This window comes from Panthera tigris, chromosome D4 (genome assembly GCF_018350195.1).
Source record: "Panthera tigris isolate Pti1 chromosome D4, P.tigris_Pti1_mat1.1, whole genome shotgun sequence".
Classification (NCBI taxonomy): domain Eukaryota; kingdom Metazoa; phylum Chordata; class Mammalia; order Carnivora; family Felidae; genus Panthera; species Panthera tigris.
Genome location: NC_056672.1, coordinates 92,518,129 through 92,534,908, shown reverse-complemented (window position 1 = coordinate 92,534,908; position 16,780 = coordinate 92,518,129). Strand labels below are relative to the sequence as shown.

Sequence of the window (16,780 nt, the reverse complement as noted above, 5' to 3'; positions counted from 1 at the left end):
AAGATATGCCCAAACTTGACCGAACACATCCCGGGCGCAGGGAAGCCTAAGCAGGATGAAAGAAACCACCCCCAGGGACATCGTGCTCAAGTGGACACAGCGGCTTGGAGACGACGTTCACGGAGCCGCAGAGGAAAGGCGCTTCACAGACAGAGGCCGTGACAGCTGGCTTCTCGTGGCACGGGACGCAGGCACGTCTCTGAAACCAACTCGGAGTTCTGGGAAATAAAGCTATGCTTTGTAAATGTATTTTTAAAATTTATTCATTTATTCATGGGGTGGGGGGCACGAGCAGGGGAGGGGCGGAAAGAGAGGGAGGGAGAGAACCCCAAGCTGACTCAGCGCAGAGCCCGACGCGGGGCTCAAACCCACGAACCGTGACATGATGACCTGAGCCGAAATCACGAGTCGGATGCTTAGCCGACTGAGCCCCCGGGAGCCCCAATAAAGCTACGTTTCGAGAAATCAACGTGGAGGGAATTTGTCCCTCGTTTACCTGCGGCACAATAAATTACTGCTAGCATGTTCCTCAGGCAGAGGGAAATTGCAGGCGACGCCCCCCGAGGTCCGCGGGGAGGACGGCGGCGCAGGGGACGCCGGGAGAGCGCGCTCAACGGAGACAGAGGGTCAGTGACCTCTTGTGATCGCAAGACTTCGCTTCTCCGCCACGTGTTTCTTGCCTGTCAGTACGGACCCGGGAACGCTCCCTTCTTTCCTCTAGAGGCGCAAACCCGTCCAGATCTGTCCAGTGGGGGCTCCTCCCGGACAGCCGCTGAGTCCTTTTGACACACTTCCCTGATTCCTCAAACACGCGTTTACTGGAAACACTCCGAGTCCTCTCCTGTTGTCCGTGACCCCACCCTGGAGTCATCCCCCCACGGAGCCGGCTCCTTCTTGCAGAGAGCGGTGTTGAGAAAGCAAGATCCGAGAGCCAGGTGCCCCCTGCTCCCTCCTCACTGGGCTGGCATGGGCTTGGCCTCGGCAGAGAGATGCCCCCCGCTTTCCAACCCTGAGAAGACCGCCGCCCTCTGACGCATCCCGGAGCGCACAGAAAGCCTTTCGGGCTTGCTCCCCCAAACCGCCGCGAAGGACGAGCCTCAGAAAATCCAGAACTCAGGGTTTGTTTGGGCTTCCTTTACTCTTTAGCCTGAGAATATACAGAAAAAATCAGGGCTGATTCCGCTGACCCCGTTCGGGTGTTACGTCATTCGTCTATTATACAGTTTGATTCCTTTTTAAAATTTTTAAATGTTTGTTTATTTTTGACAGAGAGAGACAGATGGAGTGCGAGATGGGGAGGGGCAGAGACAGAGAGGGAGACACGGAATCTGCAGCCGGCTCCGGGATCCGAGCCGTCAGCGCGGAGCCCCACGCGGGGCTCGAACCCACGAACCGCGAGATCATGACCTGAGCCGAAGTCGGACGCTCGACTGCCGGAGCCTCCCAGGCGCCCCTGTGCGGTTGGATTCCACTCGTTTGCTTTTGATGTAATGGGTTACCCAGATCCCAAAGTCAAAGCGACACCAAGGAGGCATGCAGGGGGAGGGGGGTGTAACTTCCTCCCCGGCCCTACCTACCCTACCTGCCCCTGGGGGGGACCGCAGTCCTTAGACTCCGATTTCTCCGTTCTGGGTTTCTTCTGGCGGAAGGAGGCAGACACACACGTTCTGAGTCTCACCCGCCCGCTTCGCGTGCCCTTTGGCACTTTGTTCTTTCACTTGACGGTACACCCGCGTGTCACGTCACCCGACACCAGTTCACGGAGCCTTCCCACTGCGTGCGTCGCCGCGTAGGGCTCCGCTGCGGGCACACCGTCTTTGCGCCAACCAAGCTCCCGTGCGTGGCCATTTAGGTGGCTTCCAACGGCTTTCCGTTAGAAACCGTGCTTCGGTGAGTGAGCACCGCGCACATCCATTTTTTTGTGTCGTGGCAGGCGATTCTTTAGGGTAAGTTCCTGAGCGCGGTTCTAGAACAGAAGATAAATGGGTTTTGTTAGATGTCGCCACGTTTCCCCGTATAGGAATTGTACCCTTTTGTGGTCTGAGCAGCGAGCGTGGCATGCTCGGGGCCCCACGGCCTGGCCAGGGAGCGTGTGGTGGGGCCAAGCTCTTCGATTTTTCGCCAGGTGATAGGTGATAAACAGTTATCGGTGTTGTTTTAATTTGCGCGTCTCCCGTGGTGAATGAGAATGGAGACCGTCTCCATTCACCGGGGCTGCCCTTACGAAGGCCCACAGCCCTAAACATCAGAGGTGGATTCTGTCCCGGCTCTGGAGACTGGAGTCTGAGATGCAGGTGTGGCTGGGTTGTGTCCTCCTGAGGCCTCTGTCACGGCCATCTCCTCCCCGTGTCCCCACACGGTCTCCCCTGTGTGGTGTCTGTGTCTTAATCTCTTCTCATAAGGACCCCAGTTACGTTTAACCTGTATGACCTCGTTTTGATTTAATCCCTCTTCAAAGGCTCCATCTCTAAATAGTGCTGCATTCTGAGGCGTCGGGGTCAGGACTTAAGCAGAGAAATTTGGGGGGGACACAATTCATAGCAAACATCTTTTTGTATGTTTAGGCATCACTTTAATTTTTTTTGCATGAATTATCTGGTTATGTCATTTGTCCATTTTTCTGATGAGTTTTTGGCCCTTTTTTCTTTAATTTTTAACTATTTATTTTTGAGAGAGAGAGAGAGAGCGAGTGGGGGAGTGGCAGAGAGAGAGAGAGAGGGAGAGAGAGAGTCCCAAGCAGGCTCCACGCTGCCAGTGCAGAGCCCAATGTGGGGCTTGAACTCAGGAACTGTGAGATCCTGACCTGAGCTGAAGTCGGACACTTAACTGACTGAGCCACTCAGGTGCCCTTTTTCTTTAATTTTTAAAAGTTCCTTATAGAGCATGGCTATGAGCCCTTGCATGTGATATATGTTGGAAATACTTTCTCCAGATCTGTCATTCATCTTTTGACTTTGTTTGTGGCTTGTTTTTGCTATAAAAAAGTTTAAAAAATACAGACGGGTTATTTATCAATACTTTTTTTTTTAATTACATCTGGATTTTGATGCAAGTTAGTGTGGCCTATGGGTTTGTAATGGCTTGATTTGCCTCAGCTGCAAGGCGTTTCCCAGAATTCCCAGAAGGCGACAGCCTTACAGGGCTTATGGAATGAGCTCCCACGGCGACATGGGGTCAAACTCCTGCCCTAAATCCCTTTTTTGTGAATTCATATGCCTCCTGGTGGTTCTGCTTTAGGAGTGAACTGATGCAATTAGAAAGCCGTCTCCTACATCCATGTGATAGGGAAATTCACCAATGATTTCATTCATTACTCGTGTGGTTCCATTTCCACATTTAGTGTCAGATCTCTGATCCATTTGGTGTTTACTCTCGCGCATGAGGCAAATATGCTTCATTTTAATCTTCTTCCAGATGGATATTCAGTCGCCCTGACAGCATTTATTTACAAAAACCGATTTTTTCCTGGGATTTGAGACATCTCCTTTGCAGCACAACGTGTTCCATCTGGCTCAGGAGAGCCTACTGTATGATATTTTCTCCCTAAATCTGCATTCCGTAAGATCACTTCGGGTTACCCAGATGTCTTTTCATCTCTACCATGTTTTATGGTTTCCAGCTACGTTACGAGAATTTAAAGAACACGGTGTAACGTCAAATGTGGCTCTTATCTTGTTAAGCCAGGTGTTCGTAGCCGTTCTCACAATCCGTGTGGTTCCAATGTGTGTGTCGGCCCCCAGCGTTCCTGTTGGCATCCTGACCCCCAACATGATGGCGCTGGGAGGTGGGGTCTGGAAGGTGACAGGCCATGGGGGCGGCGTGCCCACGAGGGGAATCGGCGCAGCCGGAGCCCCCCACGTCCCCCCGCCGTGAGGACACCGAGACGCCCTTGTCCTTCCTGCAGGCACGGCTGACCGGAACACCCGGCGTCCAGAGCTGGGAGAAATCAGTGTCTGTTGCGCGTAAGCCGCCCGGTGTGCGGTTTTGTGATGCCAGCCCCGGGGCACTGAGGGAGGCCGCCTGGGGTCCCAATGCAGGAAGCGTCGTGGGGCTTCTGTTACCTCTTTCTTCTGCTGTGTTTCTCTCCGTTCACCTTAGTCTCCCCGGATGTTTTGTCAGGAATCTCTACGTGAAAAAACAGCAAATAGGATTACTCTGAAGAGTAGGGTGATATTTTTGTCCTTGTGAGTCATCTCCGGCTGCGAGGCGTCGGGGAAGCTGGCAGTCAGGGGCCCTCCTAATCCACGTTCGAGGCCCGACGCTCCCCGGGCTCCGGGGCAGTGGGAGCTTAGCTGCACGTTTGTGCCGGGGCTGGCTGGTTTACCTGTGTCCAGCTTCCCCACGGGGCTCACCAAGGGCCGGGTGGCGGCTCATCGGGGGTCAGTCCTTAGACCTGGCGAGACACGTGGCTTTATCTTTCTTTCACCTTCCGCGTCTCGCTTGTTTTTGTGTTGTTAGAACCCTTGGAAGCCGACTGGCAAAGCCATTGGAAATGTAGTCTGCCCATTCCACCCCCACCCCCGGGGAAGGATCCTGCCGGCCGCCTCCCCTTGGATTTCAGGGGCTCAGACGGATCCTGCCAAGCCCTCTGCCCTCTGCTCCCAAGTAGGGGCTCAGATGACCCAGAGGTGAGAAACTCAGGCCCACAGGGAACTCTCACGGAAACTTGGGGGACGTGCAGCTCCTGGCCCGGGTCACGGAGTACAGAGGTGGGGGGCAGCAGGCCAAGCCTGGCCGGAGAGTGGGGGAGTCCAGACAGGTGGAGCGGAGGGGCAGAAGGAACGGGACATTCCGGGCTGGCTGCTGACTGTGTGTGGGGGCAGGAGGCCAAGGCCAGGAGAGCAGAGTAATGGGTGGGCCAGGGGGGAGTGGGAGCTTTTTTTTTTTTTTTTTCTTCCCTATTTTTAATGATTGAGACAAAAGATCTGAAGTGCAGCTTCTAGAAGAACTGTTTGTGCCTTCCCTTGGTCTTGACTTTGGCCTGCTGCCAGCCACGGTCAAAGACCAGGGTCTCTGGCCTTCCCAGACTGAGCAAGGGAGAGAGTTGAATCCCCAGTGGTGTCAGTGGTTTGACGGGGGTTAGGATGCCCATTCTGGAACCGCCCAACAGAAGCAGACAGAAGCAGGGATCGGCACGGCAGTGTTGACGCTCCCCGGGGCCCACTCCCCATTCTCCAGCGCATCGGGGCAGGGCACAGGGGCCACCACTGAATAATAATGCCACCCCCTCGAGAAATGTCACCACCTTGCAAGGAGACAGGCCAGCGTGGTGTCTTGGTGGTCAGTGGCCGCCCACAGTGACCCACGAAGAGACGTTTGAACGGGTTTACACGGGCCGGAGGGACTGCGCGGCCCCGGGCCCCACGGCAGGTGTGCTGGTGCACAGACTTCCGGAAGATGGGGAGCGTCCTGCTCACTGTTCTTCTGATGTCAGTCTCAGCGCCTTGCTCCCAGGCTGTGTGTCTGGGAAGGCTGGACCCGAGTCAGGTAACGGCCCATCTGTTGGTGCCAGTGCTGGCCTCGAGCCCCGTCAGTCCTAGGGGCCCAGGCCCCTCCTGTGGGGCCACAGTCTCTGGGTTACCCTCCCGGTGCCAGCCCAGACCGGCACCGGCTACGGGGGGATGGGTCAGCCTGAGTCAAGGGCCCTGGACTCCCAGATAAAGAGGACGCGTCAATGGCTGGGGGACCCGGCCCCCCTCACCTGCTCCTCTCCTACCAGCTTCTGGGGTCCTGGTACGTTCTCGCCGTGGCCTCCGGTGAGAAGGGCTTTGCGGTGGAGAAGGCCACGAAGGACATCGAGGGTGTCGTGGTGACCCTTACTGCCGAAAGCAGTCTGAAAATGCTGTCCTCCAGGCACAGGTGAGCGAGCTGTGCGCTGTGCGCCTGTGTCCCCGGAGAGCAGGTCTGGCGGGCCTCTGGGTGGGATCATGGTGGATGCGAGGGGCCTCTCGGGACAAAGCCCCCCCCTCAGCTGCCGCCTAAACTGGGCTCGCGCGTGGTGTCTCGGAGCCGCTGGTATCCTTCCTCCCACACCCGCCTCTGCCTTTGGGAGCCGTGGGGCCCTGGGTCCCGCTGGGACGGGCCTGGCCGTGGGACGAGCAAGGACAGAGGAGGTCTGGGGTCCGATGGCGGCCCCGCTATGTTGGGTGAGCACACACGGTCACATGCGCCACGGTGTGGGCCACGAAGCCGCGTGGCTGGCTGTGTCCCGGTGAGGCTGGCGGAATCAGACATCCAAATCCAGAAACTAGGCGTCTGGAGAGCCTCAGGGTCTGTGAAAAGCCACCGGTGACGTAAGGGCCACGGGGGTGGCCGCGGGGCTGGGTCGCCATTCCGGTGTCCGCTCTCTGGTGTGACTGGTTAGCAGCGCCCCCTGGTGCTGTGTCACCTGCACCTCTGGGGACTGCGGCCAGACGCTGGTTTGGAAAGACGGATGGTGCCGAGCCCCCCTCCCCACCGGGACTGCAAGTGGGTCCTCTTACATTGAATTGAACTGAAGTCATCTGTTGGCCTTCAGATAGGAAGTGCATTTGCATGGCTCAGAAATCAGAGTCCCCAAAGGCACTCAGAGCGGGTCCTTCCCACCTGCCCAGCCAGCCCGTCCCCTCCCTGCAGGTGACCCATGCTTGTGATTCGTGGCGGCTCCTCAGACACGGGCGGCCACACGCCAGCACACGTGTGTCACCGAGCCATGCACGCCGGGAACCTCTCCATATCCGTCCACACAGCCTCTGCTCTCTTTTATTTTATTTTATTTAATTTTTAATTTTTATTTTTTTTAAGTTTATTTATTTTTGAGACAGACAGAGACAGGGAGAGACAGAGCATGAATGGGGGAGGGGCAGAGAGAGGGAGACACAGAATCCGAAACAGGCTCCAGGCTCCGAGCTGTCAGCACAGAGCCCGACGCGGGGCTCGAGCCCACGAACCGCGAGATGACGACCTGGGCCGAAGTCGGACGCTTCACCGACCGAGCCACCCAGGCGCCCCACCTCTGCTCTCTTTTAGAACATTTCACCTTTTATTCTCTTCTGTCTTTACTGAATTTTTAAAAATTGTGGTAAGATAAATGCAGCACAGAAACGGCCGTCGTAACCACTTTCAAGGACGCAGTTCGGGGGCGTCGGGCGCACTCACACTGTCGTGCAGCCGTCCCCCCGTCTGTCCCCAGAACGTGTTCGTCTTCCCAGACTGGACTCTGTCCCGTTACACACGGACCCTCCCCTCCCCCAGCCCCACCCTCCCGCTCTCGGCGTCCGTGGCTCCGACTCCTCCAGGGCCTCCGGCGAGCGTCCACTCCTACAGGACGTGTCCCCCTGTGACGGGCTGACGTCACTCAGCACGGTGCCCTCCAGGTTCGCCCACGTGGCAGCAGGTGCCGCGATTCCCCTCCTTTTTGAGGCTGACGTTCCCTGGTGTGGCCGGAGCACGTGGCCGCTTCCGCCTCTTGGTTTTGCAAACCACGCTGCCGTGAACGTGGGTGTGTACGTCTCCCTTCAGATCCTGCTTTTGGTTCTGGGCACGCGCAGCGGCGGGACCGCGGGGTCACACGGCGATTCCATGTCACATTTTCGGAGGCACTCTGCTCTGTTTTTTTTTTTTTTTAAATACATGAAATTTATTGTCAAATTGGTTTCCATACAACACCCAGTGCTCATCCCAGCAGGTGCCCTCCTCGATACCCCTCACCCACCCTCCCCTCCCTCCCACCCCCCATCAACCCTCAGTTTGCTCTCAGTTTTTGAGATTCTCTTATGCTTTGGCCCTCTCCCACTCTAACCTCTTTGTTTTTTTCCTTCCCCTCCCCCATGGGCTCCTGTTAAGTTTCTGCTGTTTTACAGCTGCCTATTGGTCCAGCAGGCTTTCTGCCAGCGCCCTGCTGCTGGGCAGACGGGGGTCTCCAATCTTTTGCAATTGGAAACACACTTTGGGGAGTGGGCCCAGGGGTCTACCCGAAGGATACATCTCTCGGAGTCCCCGTGTCTCCACATCACGCGTGGCCGGTCCCCTGAACTGGCGCCTGCCCCGGGCATTCCCTTACTCTTTGTTCTTTGCCATCTGATGGGCAGCAGATGGCCCTGTGTCAGCTTTTATGCGTCTTCTGTAAGGACAAGGGCCAGGGGCATCCTGGGACATGCCAACGTGCCTTTTGTGCTTCCTCCCGAACACGGGGCTCAAACTCACAACCCTGAGATCAAGACCTGAGCCGAGATCAAGAGTCGGACACTTAACCAACTGAGTCACCCAGGCGCCCCTGCCTGTCCGTATCTTTGGCATATTTTTCTGTTAGGTGTGTTTTTACCGGTTTGTAAGAACCCTTGAGTGTTCGGGATATTAGCCTCTCATCTGTGGTAAAAGTTAGTTGCAAATATATTTCCCAGTTTGTAATTTTTCTTATAACATTGAGATGGGTTGTTTCTGTTTGTTTTATTTTTTTAATTTTAATTTTTTAAAGTTTATTTACTTATTTTGAGAGGGAGAGAAATTGTGAGTGGGGAGGATCAGAGAGAGAGAGAGAGAGAGAATCCCAAGCAGGTCCCACGCTGTCAGCACAGAGCCTGACACGGGGCTCGATCCCGCAAACCATGAGATTGTGACCTGAGCTGAAATCTGGAGTGGACCCTTAACCGCCTGAGCCCCCTGGCCGCCCCAAGACCAACTGCCTGTCTGTTGTGTCCGTTCACTTTAGGGACTGCTTGGTCCCTTGTGATGCTGGGGCTCCTCACCCAAAATTGCAGAGGGCCCAGCGTCTGTCTGAGGCTCATTTTGCGCCCTTTGTGCCCCCACCATCCTGGGGAGGGAGCTGATCTGTATTTGGCTCTCTTGTGGCTCATTCCCGAGCCAGGCTGGATTCACTGGAGAGCGAGGTTTCTGGGTAACGGGAGCCGTCAGAGGAAGCCAGGATCCCCTCTGCGACACGCTGGCGGCAGGCCGGGCCCTGGCGGCAGGACCCTTGTGTCCCGTGGTCCCGACTCTGGACCCTGAGCTGAGGACGGACGGTCTCTTTTCCAGGCGGAGAGGTGTGATGTGGGCACGGTGTTGCTGTGGAGACAGAACTCTGGATGGGTGTTTGTGAACCCCTGTAAGGCGACAGCCTCCGCGGTGTCCCACGGGGTGCGGGGCAGCGTGGGGATGGGCTCGCTCGCCTGGCCAGCACTGCGGGAAGGGGAGGGGATCGGTCACCCCCAGACTCCCTCTGTGGTGTGCAGGGGGGTGGCCCTCCGCCCCCGTGGGGACAGGACCGGGGGAGTGTGACCCCGGATGAGCTGGGACAGGCCCTCGCCAGCTGGCCATCCGTCACCGGGGACCAGGGGACCACGGGGCTCTGGGGCTCTGAGCTTGCCTGGGGGCCTCTCGTGTCTCCCAGCCCTGGGCGTGTCAGACTACTGGGCGCTGGGCACCGACTTCAGGGACCATGCCGTCATCTTCACCCAGCTGGAGTTCAAGGACGAGGCCTTCAGCACCGGGAGCTATACAGTAAGTGGAGGAGACCCCGGGCCCGCCCACAAACTCCCTGCCGGCCGCAGCCACGCTGTGCGGGAAGCACATCGTCCCAGGGTCCGGGGCTAGAGAGAGGGGCCCGCCGCCTGGGCTGGCCCCTGTGCCCCCAGGGACCCGGCGCCTCGCCATGGCCCTCTCTGCCTGGGGCCCCATCCCTGCACTCCCCCTGCTGCAAGAAGGGCAGCTGGGGCGGGGGCACAGGTGTGAGGGTCCCCTCCTGCCCCGCAGGTCGGACGGAGCTGGCCAGCCAGGAGGCCGTGCGTCTCTTCACCGGGTGGAGCAGGGGCCTGGGCTTCCTGTCCCAGCAGCAGGCCGCGCTGCAGCGGGACCGTGAGTGTCCCCCGGGGCCGCCCCCGTGCCCAAGAACCGGCTCACTTCCGCTGGTCTCGGGGAGCCTCCCGGCCTCAGTGAGTCAGGCAGGACTAGGGGGGGTGAGTTCTTCAAGGAGTCACCTGCTCCCTGCCCGAAGTCAGGCCGACAGGGGAGGCCCCGTCTCGGGTGAGGCTGTGGGCCCGACCTCACGGCTCCTCTTGTCCCCCCAGTCACCTGTGCGCACAAGGCCTTCCGGGTAAGCTGGCTTCCCGAGCATCACCCCGCGTCCTACACCCCAGTGCTCTGCAGCCATGAGGGGCCGGGGACCCGGGTGGAGGCAGACGCCCCTCGAACCTGGGGTCCTCCAGTGCTCTTCCTGGTTTTCAGTGAATGCTTCGCCTCCAGTGGGGACAGTGCCCACCGTGTCCAGGCGAGGCCGGCCAGGCGCTGGCAACCTGCTCAGCCACCCAGGTGCTGGGTGCTGGGTGCTGGGTGCTGGGTGCTGGGTGCTGGGTGCTGGGCAGGTGCTCCCAGGGAATCTTGCTGCGTTTCCAAATAAAGCGATTCCACAAACTGCTATAGTTACCTCTCACTCGTGTGCTGGGCTGGGCTCGGTGTCGAGGGCGGACAGAGATGGACGGGGCGCCACTCTCGTGGGGCGCGGGCCGCGCAGGGAGAGGATAGGGTGCGGTGGGCACACCTAGGGCTGAACCACACGGCACAGAGCCAGCTCGGGGGCGAGAGGGCCGGCCTGCACTTGTGTCCCTCGGCAGAGTCCCTCTGGGTGGGGGGACCCGCGCACACGGGTCTTGGCTGGGGAATGGGGGCTGGGCCGGGGGCAGCCGCTCCCCGGGGAGGGGTCACACAGCCCCGGGCCGATGGGAGGGTCGTCTGCCTGAGTGAGAGCAGGCCTGCGGTTCGAGTTCGGACAGGGTGCTGGGCCGACGAGGTGGGCACTGGTGCCCACTGGGGTGCCAGGCTGGGGCACCTCGGTGTCCGGGGCAGGGCTCTGGGGCAAGGCCAGGGACCCAGGATTGCAGAGGCCTGGCCTGTGGGTCCTCCTGTGGTCCGGTGGGGCCCTGCCTGAAGTCTTGGCAGGAGCTGGGGTGGGGGCTGCCCATCCCTCACGGCGAGGTGGGGTGCACGCCAGGAAGGGGGCAGGTGGGCACATACAAGAGAGCTGCATGCACACGCACACGCACCCCATGTGCCTGTGCACACACACCGGTTGCCCCCTCTGTCAGCACCTGCTCAGGGCAGACCCCCCGTCAGCACCCGCTCAGGGCAGACCCCCCCGTCAGCACCCGCTCAGGGCAGACCCCCCGTCAGCACCCGCTCAGGGCAGACCCCCCCGTCAGCACCCGCTCAGGGCAGACCCCCCGTCAGCACCCGCTCAGGGCAGACCCCCCGTCAGCACCCGCTCAGGGCAGACCCCCCCGTCAGCACCCGCTCAGGGCAGACCCCCCCGTCAGCACCCGCTCAGGGCAGACCCCCCCGTCAGCACCTGCTCAGGGCGACCCTGCGGTCAGGTCCTCCTTCTCACACGCAGATAACCTTATGAAGTGACTCATAGTGACACCAGCTGGCTGTTGTCTCTCTTCCAGGGGTGGGGAGCTAGTGTGAGAGGCCCAGGGCTCCCACTGTGAGGAGGGACGGCTCCAGGGGACATGTGGTGACCTGAGGTCTGGGGGGAGTGACCTCGGGAACACGATGGCTTTGTCTGACGCCTCCCAGGCAGGCGGCACCGACCAGGCTGAGCACCTGGGCCGGCCCTCTGTGCCCGGGACAGGAGAGGGCCCGCAGCCCCCCGGCCTCCCCATCGGCCCACCCCAGGCCGGCTCAAGGCTCCGTGTTGGTTGGACGGCCACGGCAGGGTCCGTGGGTGGGGAGATTTAAACTCAGTGCCCTGGTGGCCGAAGAAGGAGGCTGAAGATGGGACCGGGGAGGCTGGTGCCCACGCTGGTCCTGGCGCTTGTGCTGGCCATGGGGTCCCGGCCACAGGAACAGCCGCCCAGGGAGGCCCACGGCCTCAACTGGAACAAGGTAAAGCCGTAGGCCTGCTGTCCCCCGAGCCAGGCACCCAGGCCGTGGGGGCCAGGGGTCGTCCGAGTGTGGGCAGCTGGAAGATCGCTCCCTAAAAATCTTCCAAGGGCCTTCCCGGGGCCCTGGGCAGTGCCCCGAGGCTGGCAGGAGTCTCCGGCACAAGCCCCTGCCAGCCCAGTGGGACTGCCCCCCGGCGTCTCCCAGAGCAGCTGCCGGCCATGGGGGGTGGGTAGGGCGCAGGGCCCCAGGCAGGTGCACCCAGAGATGCTAGGTGGGCAGAGGTGGAATCAGCAGGACGTGTTCTGGAACGAGGAGATCGCTGGCAGGAGGAGCCCTCCAGCGGGGGTGGCTGTGGGCACAGGCTGAGCGGGCTGTGGCGGTGTCTGGGACGGTGGGCTCGTGGCAGGAAATCAGAGGGATGGGGCCCCCCCGGAGGCCCCGCACGGGAAGAAAGTTACAGCACACGGTTCCCACTGCCCAGCCCCCACACCCCCGGACAGTCTGGCGTCTGCCCACCAGGGCCCCTAACCAGGGGCCGTGCAGGTCTGTGGGTGTTGGATGCGGGCTGGGTGTCTGGGAGGCATCCCTTGTCCGGTGGGTTCCGGGAGCCTGGCTGGGAGCCTGGGAAGGAGCGCCTTCCTCAGCACCTCTGCACAGTTTTCAGGGTTCTGGTACATTCTGGCTGTTGCCTCCGATGGCCAGGGGTTCTTGCCTGGCAGACACAGGAGGAAGCTGGGGGCATCCACGGTGAAGGTTCACAAAGTGGGCCAGCTGAAGGTGGTCCTGGCCTTTAGCCGGTGAGTGGAGCAGGGCGGGGGGCCCAGCACAGCGTCCCCAGAGCCCTGGCCACGGCAGCCTGGGGCATCATCCTGTCCGGGTGGGGGTGCCGGAGCCGGATCACCGGGAAAACCTAGAGTGACGGTCCCCACAGCCCTGAAACCCGTCACTTCCTGCCCCTAAAATTCAAGAGCCTGATTTTGGGAGAAGCCCCCACGCTACACGGGGTCACTCAGCAGGCACTGGGTGTTGGAAGTGTTTCCCTTAATCTGTGGGACCGGTCCCGGTCCAAATTGGAAAATTCCAGAAATGGGCGTCCCGCCTTGTCCCCCTAGGTCACAGGGGTGCCAGGCATACACGTTAATTCTTCGGAAAGATGGGAAGAAGGCGGTGTTCAGGAACACACGTGCGTATGATAGCCCGGGGCCGGGAGAGGGAGGCCTGGGGTGGCAGTGCCCCCCCGGCTTCGTCACCCAGACGCAGGACAGGGTGCCTCTGCCGGCGCCGTCCCCGGCCGCCCCTCCGTCCTGGGGAACGTGGGGGGGGGGGCGGGATGGGCGCCCGGCACACGGGGCGGTCAGGCGGGTCGTGGCCCCGGGGGGAGCAGGGGGCTCTCGACCCCTCCCGCACGCCCCTGCCTTGCTTCTCTCCCGCCCAGTGAAGGGGGTGGAGGGTTTCCACGTGCTGTCCACGGACTACAGCTTCGGCGTGGTCTACCTGCGCCTGGGCCGCGCCGGCCGGACCGCCAAGATGCTACTGTTCTTAAGTGAGTGACATCTGGGGGAGGGGGTGTGCGGGGGCAGGTAAGGGGGGGGCGCAGGGGCACAGGCTCAGAGGGAGGCCTCTGCCGCAGCTCGGGCTCCGCGACAGGGCGCCCGCGACCGACACCGATCCTCACGGCTCAGGGCGCGGACCCGATGGAGGGCCGGGGTCTGCAGGCGGCCGCCGTCTCGCCGCGTCAGGTGTTGGGGAGGGGGCTCCGGTCCCTTCCTCTTCTTACCAGGGCACTGATCCTGTCGCGAGGACCCCAGCTAACCCTGCGCACCGCCGGAGGCCCCGACCCCTCGCACCGTCGCACTGGGGCTTTGGTGTATGAATCTGGGAGGACACGGGCAGTCCATACTTTGGGTCGCAGCCCTTGCAGGGCAGGCTGGCGGCAGGTGGCAGGGGGCAGGTGGGTGGGTGGAGCCTGGAGACCACGTGGGCAGGTCTCTGAGGTGGCTGCTGCAGGGGTGAGTGGGGGAGGCCAGTGCAGGGGGGAGCCCGGAGGAGGAGAGGCCAGGCGCGGGGCTGGCCATCCACGGGAGGCTCAGGCCCTGGCGCTGAAGGCAGCATGGGGGGAGTTGGGGGCAGGGCAGGTGGAGGTGGTGAAGGGAAGGCAGATGGGGAGAGGTTCTGTGCCGGGCGGGGGCGGTACGGAAGGGAGTGGGGTCGGGAAAGGACCCCTCCAGGCACGGGGCACGCGGGGCATGCAGGGCACGCACGGGGGGGGGGGGAGGGCGGGGGGGGGGAAGGGCTGCAACCAGAGGGGTTGGGTGAGCAGACGGGGCTACCCGAGCCGGTCTCCAGGGCCTCGCTGGGGACACCGGCCCGCCTCGGGGCACAGAGGGGACAGAAGGACATTTCCCCATCACCTGTCTGCTGCGCCTCCCGTGGCAGCGCCCTCGCGTCTCTGTCCTGCGAGGGCCTGGCGGTGTCCGTGGGGGTCAGGGTGCAGCCCACGCGGCCAGAACTGGTAACTGACGTGACTGTGCTTCCCGACCGCAGGCAGACGGAACACGTCCAGCTTCCCGAGCATGAAAAGATTCGTAGACATATGTGAGACTTTGGAGCTCGCCGATGGTGTGACCGTTCTTCCGAAAGACGGTAACACGTGGTCGAGAGCCCTCCCCCCCCCCCCCCCCACTGTCCAGGTCAGCACCATGCCTGGCCCCGTCCGCCCTGTTAGGGTCGGCTCACCGGGGGCAGAGAGAGGAGGGTGACAGCGGTCTCTTCCAAGCCCCGTGGGAGGTGCCCCCCTTCCGCGGCCCTGTCCTGCATCAGCACCAGGCTCGTCCTGCCGACGGGCGTGGGCGGGGGGCACCGGGCAGCCCGTCTGGTCTGGGCTCTGTGGCCGTGGCTGGACGACCCGGGCAGTGTCCCACACCAGCACACGAGAAACCGGGGAGAGAAAGGGAACGCTCGTGGGCAGACCGGCCCCCACCGGGCAGCGCCCCCTCGGTGCCCCTCTGCCTCCACAGCCTCCTGTGCGCACACCATCCTGCCCTGAGGGCCACCACCGTTACTTTGGGGTCTGCTCGTGGCCCTCCGAGACCCCAGGAGCGTTCTTCGCGATTCCGGGAGTTCGCACGCTGAGCGGTGTTTGGTGACCCCGGGCCGCTGATGGGGTGAAGTCCAAGGGCCGTGGCTCTAGCCCAAGAGGGATCCTTGATGATCCTCAGGAGCTGGGGATAGGAGGGCACCTGCTGGCCGGCAGGGAGAGTCCAGTCCTGGCCCGTCAGCTCGTGCCCTCCGGGTTCCACGGCCGAGAGGGGCTGTCACCTCCTGTCTGCTGGGAAATAGACCTCGGACCGGTCCAGTGGAATCCTCGCCGCGTGTCTTCTCTGCAGTGAGTCTGCGCACCGCTCCCCGGGCTCCCCGACACCCCACACTTCCCCAGGAAGCCGCTCACTCCTTCGGGAAACACGTATAAGCACCCGTGACACGCCAGGCACGTGCTCGCTGCTGGCGAGAGGGCAGTGAGCAAAACAGGCAACAGCTTATTAGAATTTGGGGACTATCCGCCTCCGAGGGAGAGGGCCTCGAGCGTCCTAGATGCCTTCTGCACAGCTGCACAAGGACCACGCACACCATAATTCTTCTAGACTCTTCACAAAGATGTTACCCTAATGAGGTGCCTGTAGGAAGAGCCCTTGACCGCCTCACGCTTTCTGTGCCAGTCTCCCGGCTCGGCTCGGCTGGGAGCCTCAGCCCCACGGTCACCCCGGAGGCCAGGGCTGCAGCCTCAGCGGAGGCTCGACTGGGGCAGGGTCCGCCTCCAAGACCGCGACCGGGCACGTGCTCTTGGCAGGATTCGGCCGGGACTGGGGGGGTCTCAGGACTTCTGTGTCTCAGCCCGGAGCCTCTGCAGGTTCTTGGCACTGGGCCTCCTGGGGCAGCTCATATTATCTGCTCTTGATTCGTCAGAGAGAGACACACACACAGACACACACTGACACAGAGACAGAGAACGGACCCGGTAGAAAAGGAACCCGGAGAAACCACAGACTTTCATGAACCACCTTGGAAGCCACACCCATCGTTATATTCTCTCCCTCAGAACCGGTCACAAGGGCCTTCCACCGGCGAGGGGAGGGGATGTCACGAGGATACAAGAGGCTGTGTTAGTAAAAGAGGGCACATGTCGGAGACAGAGACCCTTGTTTGTGCTGTGACACCACAGCCTGACGCCAGCAGGGACACGGCCGGTCCTCCTGTGGCCCAAACAGAAACCGGGAGATGCAGAAGGCCGGACGGTCACACAACAGAGGGGAGAGCATCCCTCACGACCCAGGGCCAGAGCGGTTCACAGGCCTCTGGGCCAAATAATACTCCAAAGCCAGCGCGTTCCCCAGGATGAAGGCCAGACCCATCCCACTCCAAGATGTGGCGACCCCCCATGGGAGCAGGCATCAGAGATGCGGGGGGGTCCCGGGGAGGGACTCGGGCAAGTGAAACCCAAGGGAGGCAGCAGTGGTCACCTTCAGACAGGCAGGTTTCTGGTCTGGGGACCGGCAACCCGGATGACAACGTGAGGAAGCAGAGGCCCCAGCCGATCCCCAGCAAGAAGTCCTCGTCCTGCAGGGGACCGGCTGGCCCAGTACTGGGAGAGCCCACTGAAGCCCGGTCGGCCCTTCCCCAGTCCCATGTGGAGCCCCAGGCAGATTGATCAGCTCTGCTCCCCTGAGATCAGTGTGGGGGGGCCTTCGGCGGGTGGTGAGATCCCCCAGGAGGAGGGACCCCGAGCCCCAGGACACCAAGATGCACGCCAGCGGGTAAGACAATCCAAAGTCAAGAGATGGGCTTCCTGACCCAGGTCATCTTACCAGTGACCCAGGCCGTGCTATTAGCCTCGGTGTCCCCATCTGTGACATGGCGACGTAACGGG

General features: G+C 61.3%; 2 protein-coding genes across 2 annotated transcripts; both read left to right on the top strand.

Annotated features, from left to right (window-relative positions):
- The first annotated feature begins 5,397 nt into the window (after nucleotides 1–5,397).
- On the top strand, nucleotides 5,398–11,709 carry LCN6 (lipocalin 6). The gene is given in 9 exon segments (XM_042963516.1): nucleotides 5,398–5,487; nucleotides 5,720–5,859; nucleotides 9,013–9,037; nucleotides 9,040–9,082; nucleotides 9,368–9,463; nucleotides 9,466–9,477; nucleotides 9,730–9,831; nucleotides 10,044–10,243; nucleotides 11,548–11,709. Coding segments are annotated over 9 exon segments (870 nt in total).
- A 36-nt stretch (nucleotides 11,710–11,745) lies between these two features.
- On the top strand, nucleotides 11,746–14,955 carry LCN10 (lipocalin 10). Its single transcript, XM_042963515.1, has 6 exons — nucleotides 11,746–11,856; nucleotides 12,514–12,653; nucleotides 12,969–13,079; nucleotides 13,290–13,399; nucleotides 14,401–14,499; nucleotides 14,874–14,955. The coding sequence occupies exons 1-6, from the start codon at nucleotides 11,746–11,748 to the stop codon at nucleotides 14,900–14,902; spliced, it is 600 nt and encodes a 199-aa protein (XP_042819449.1). The 3' UTR covers nucleotides 14,903–14,955.
- The last annotated feature ends 1,825 nt before the right edge of the window (nucleotides 14,956–16,780 follow it).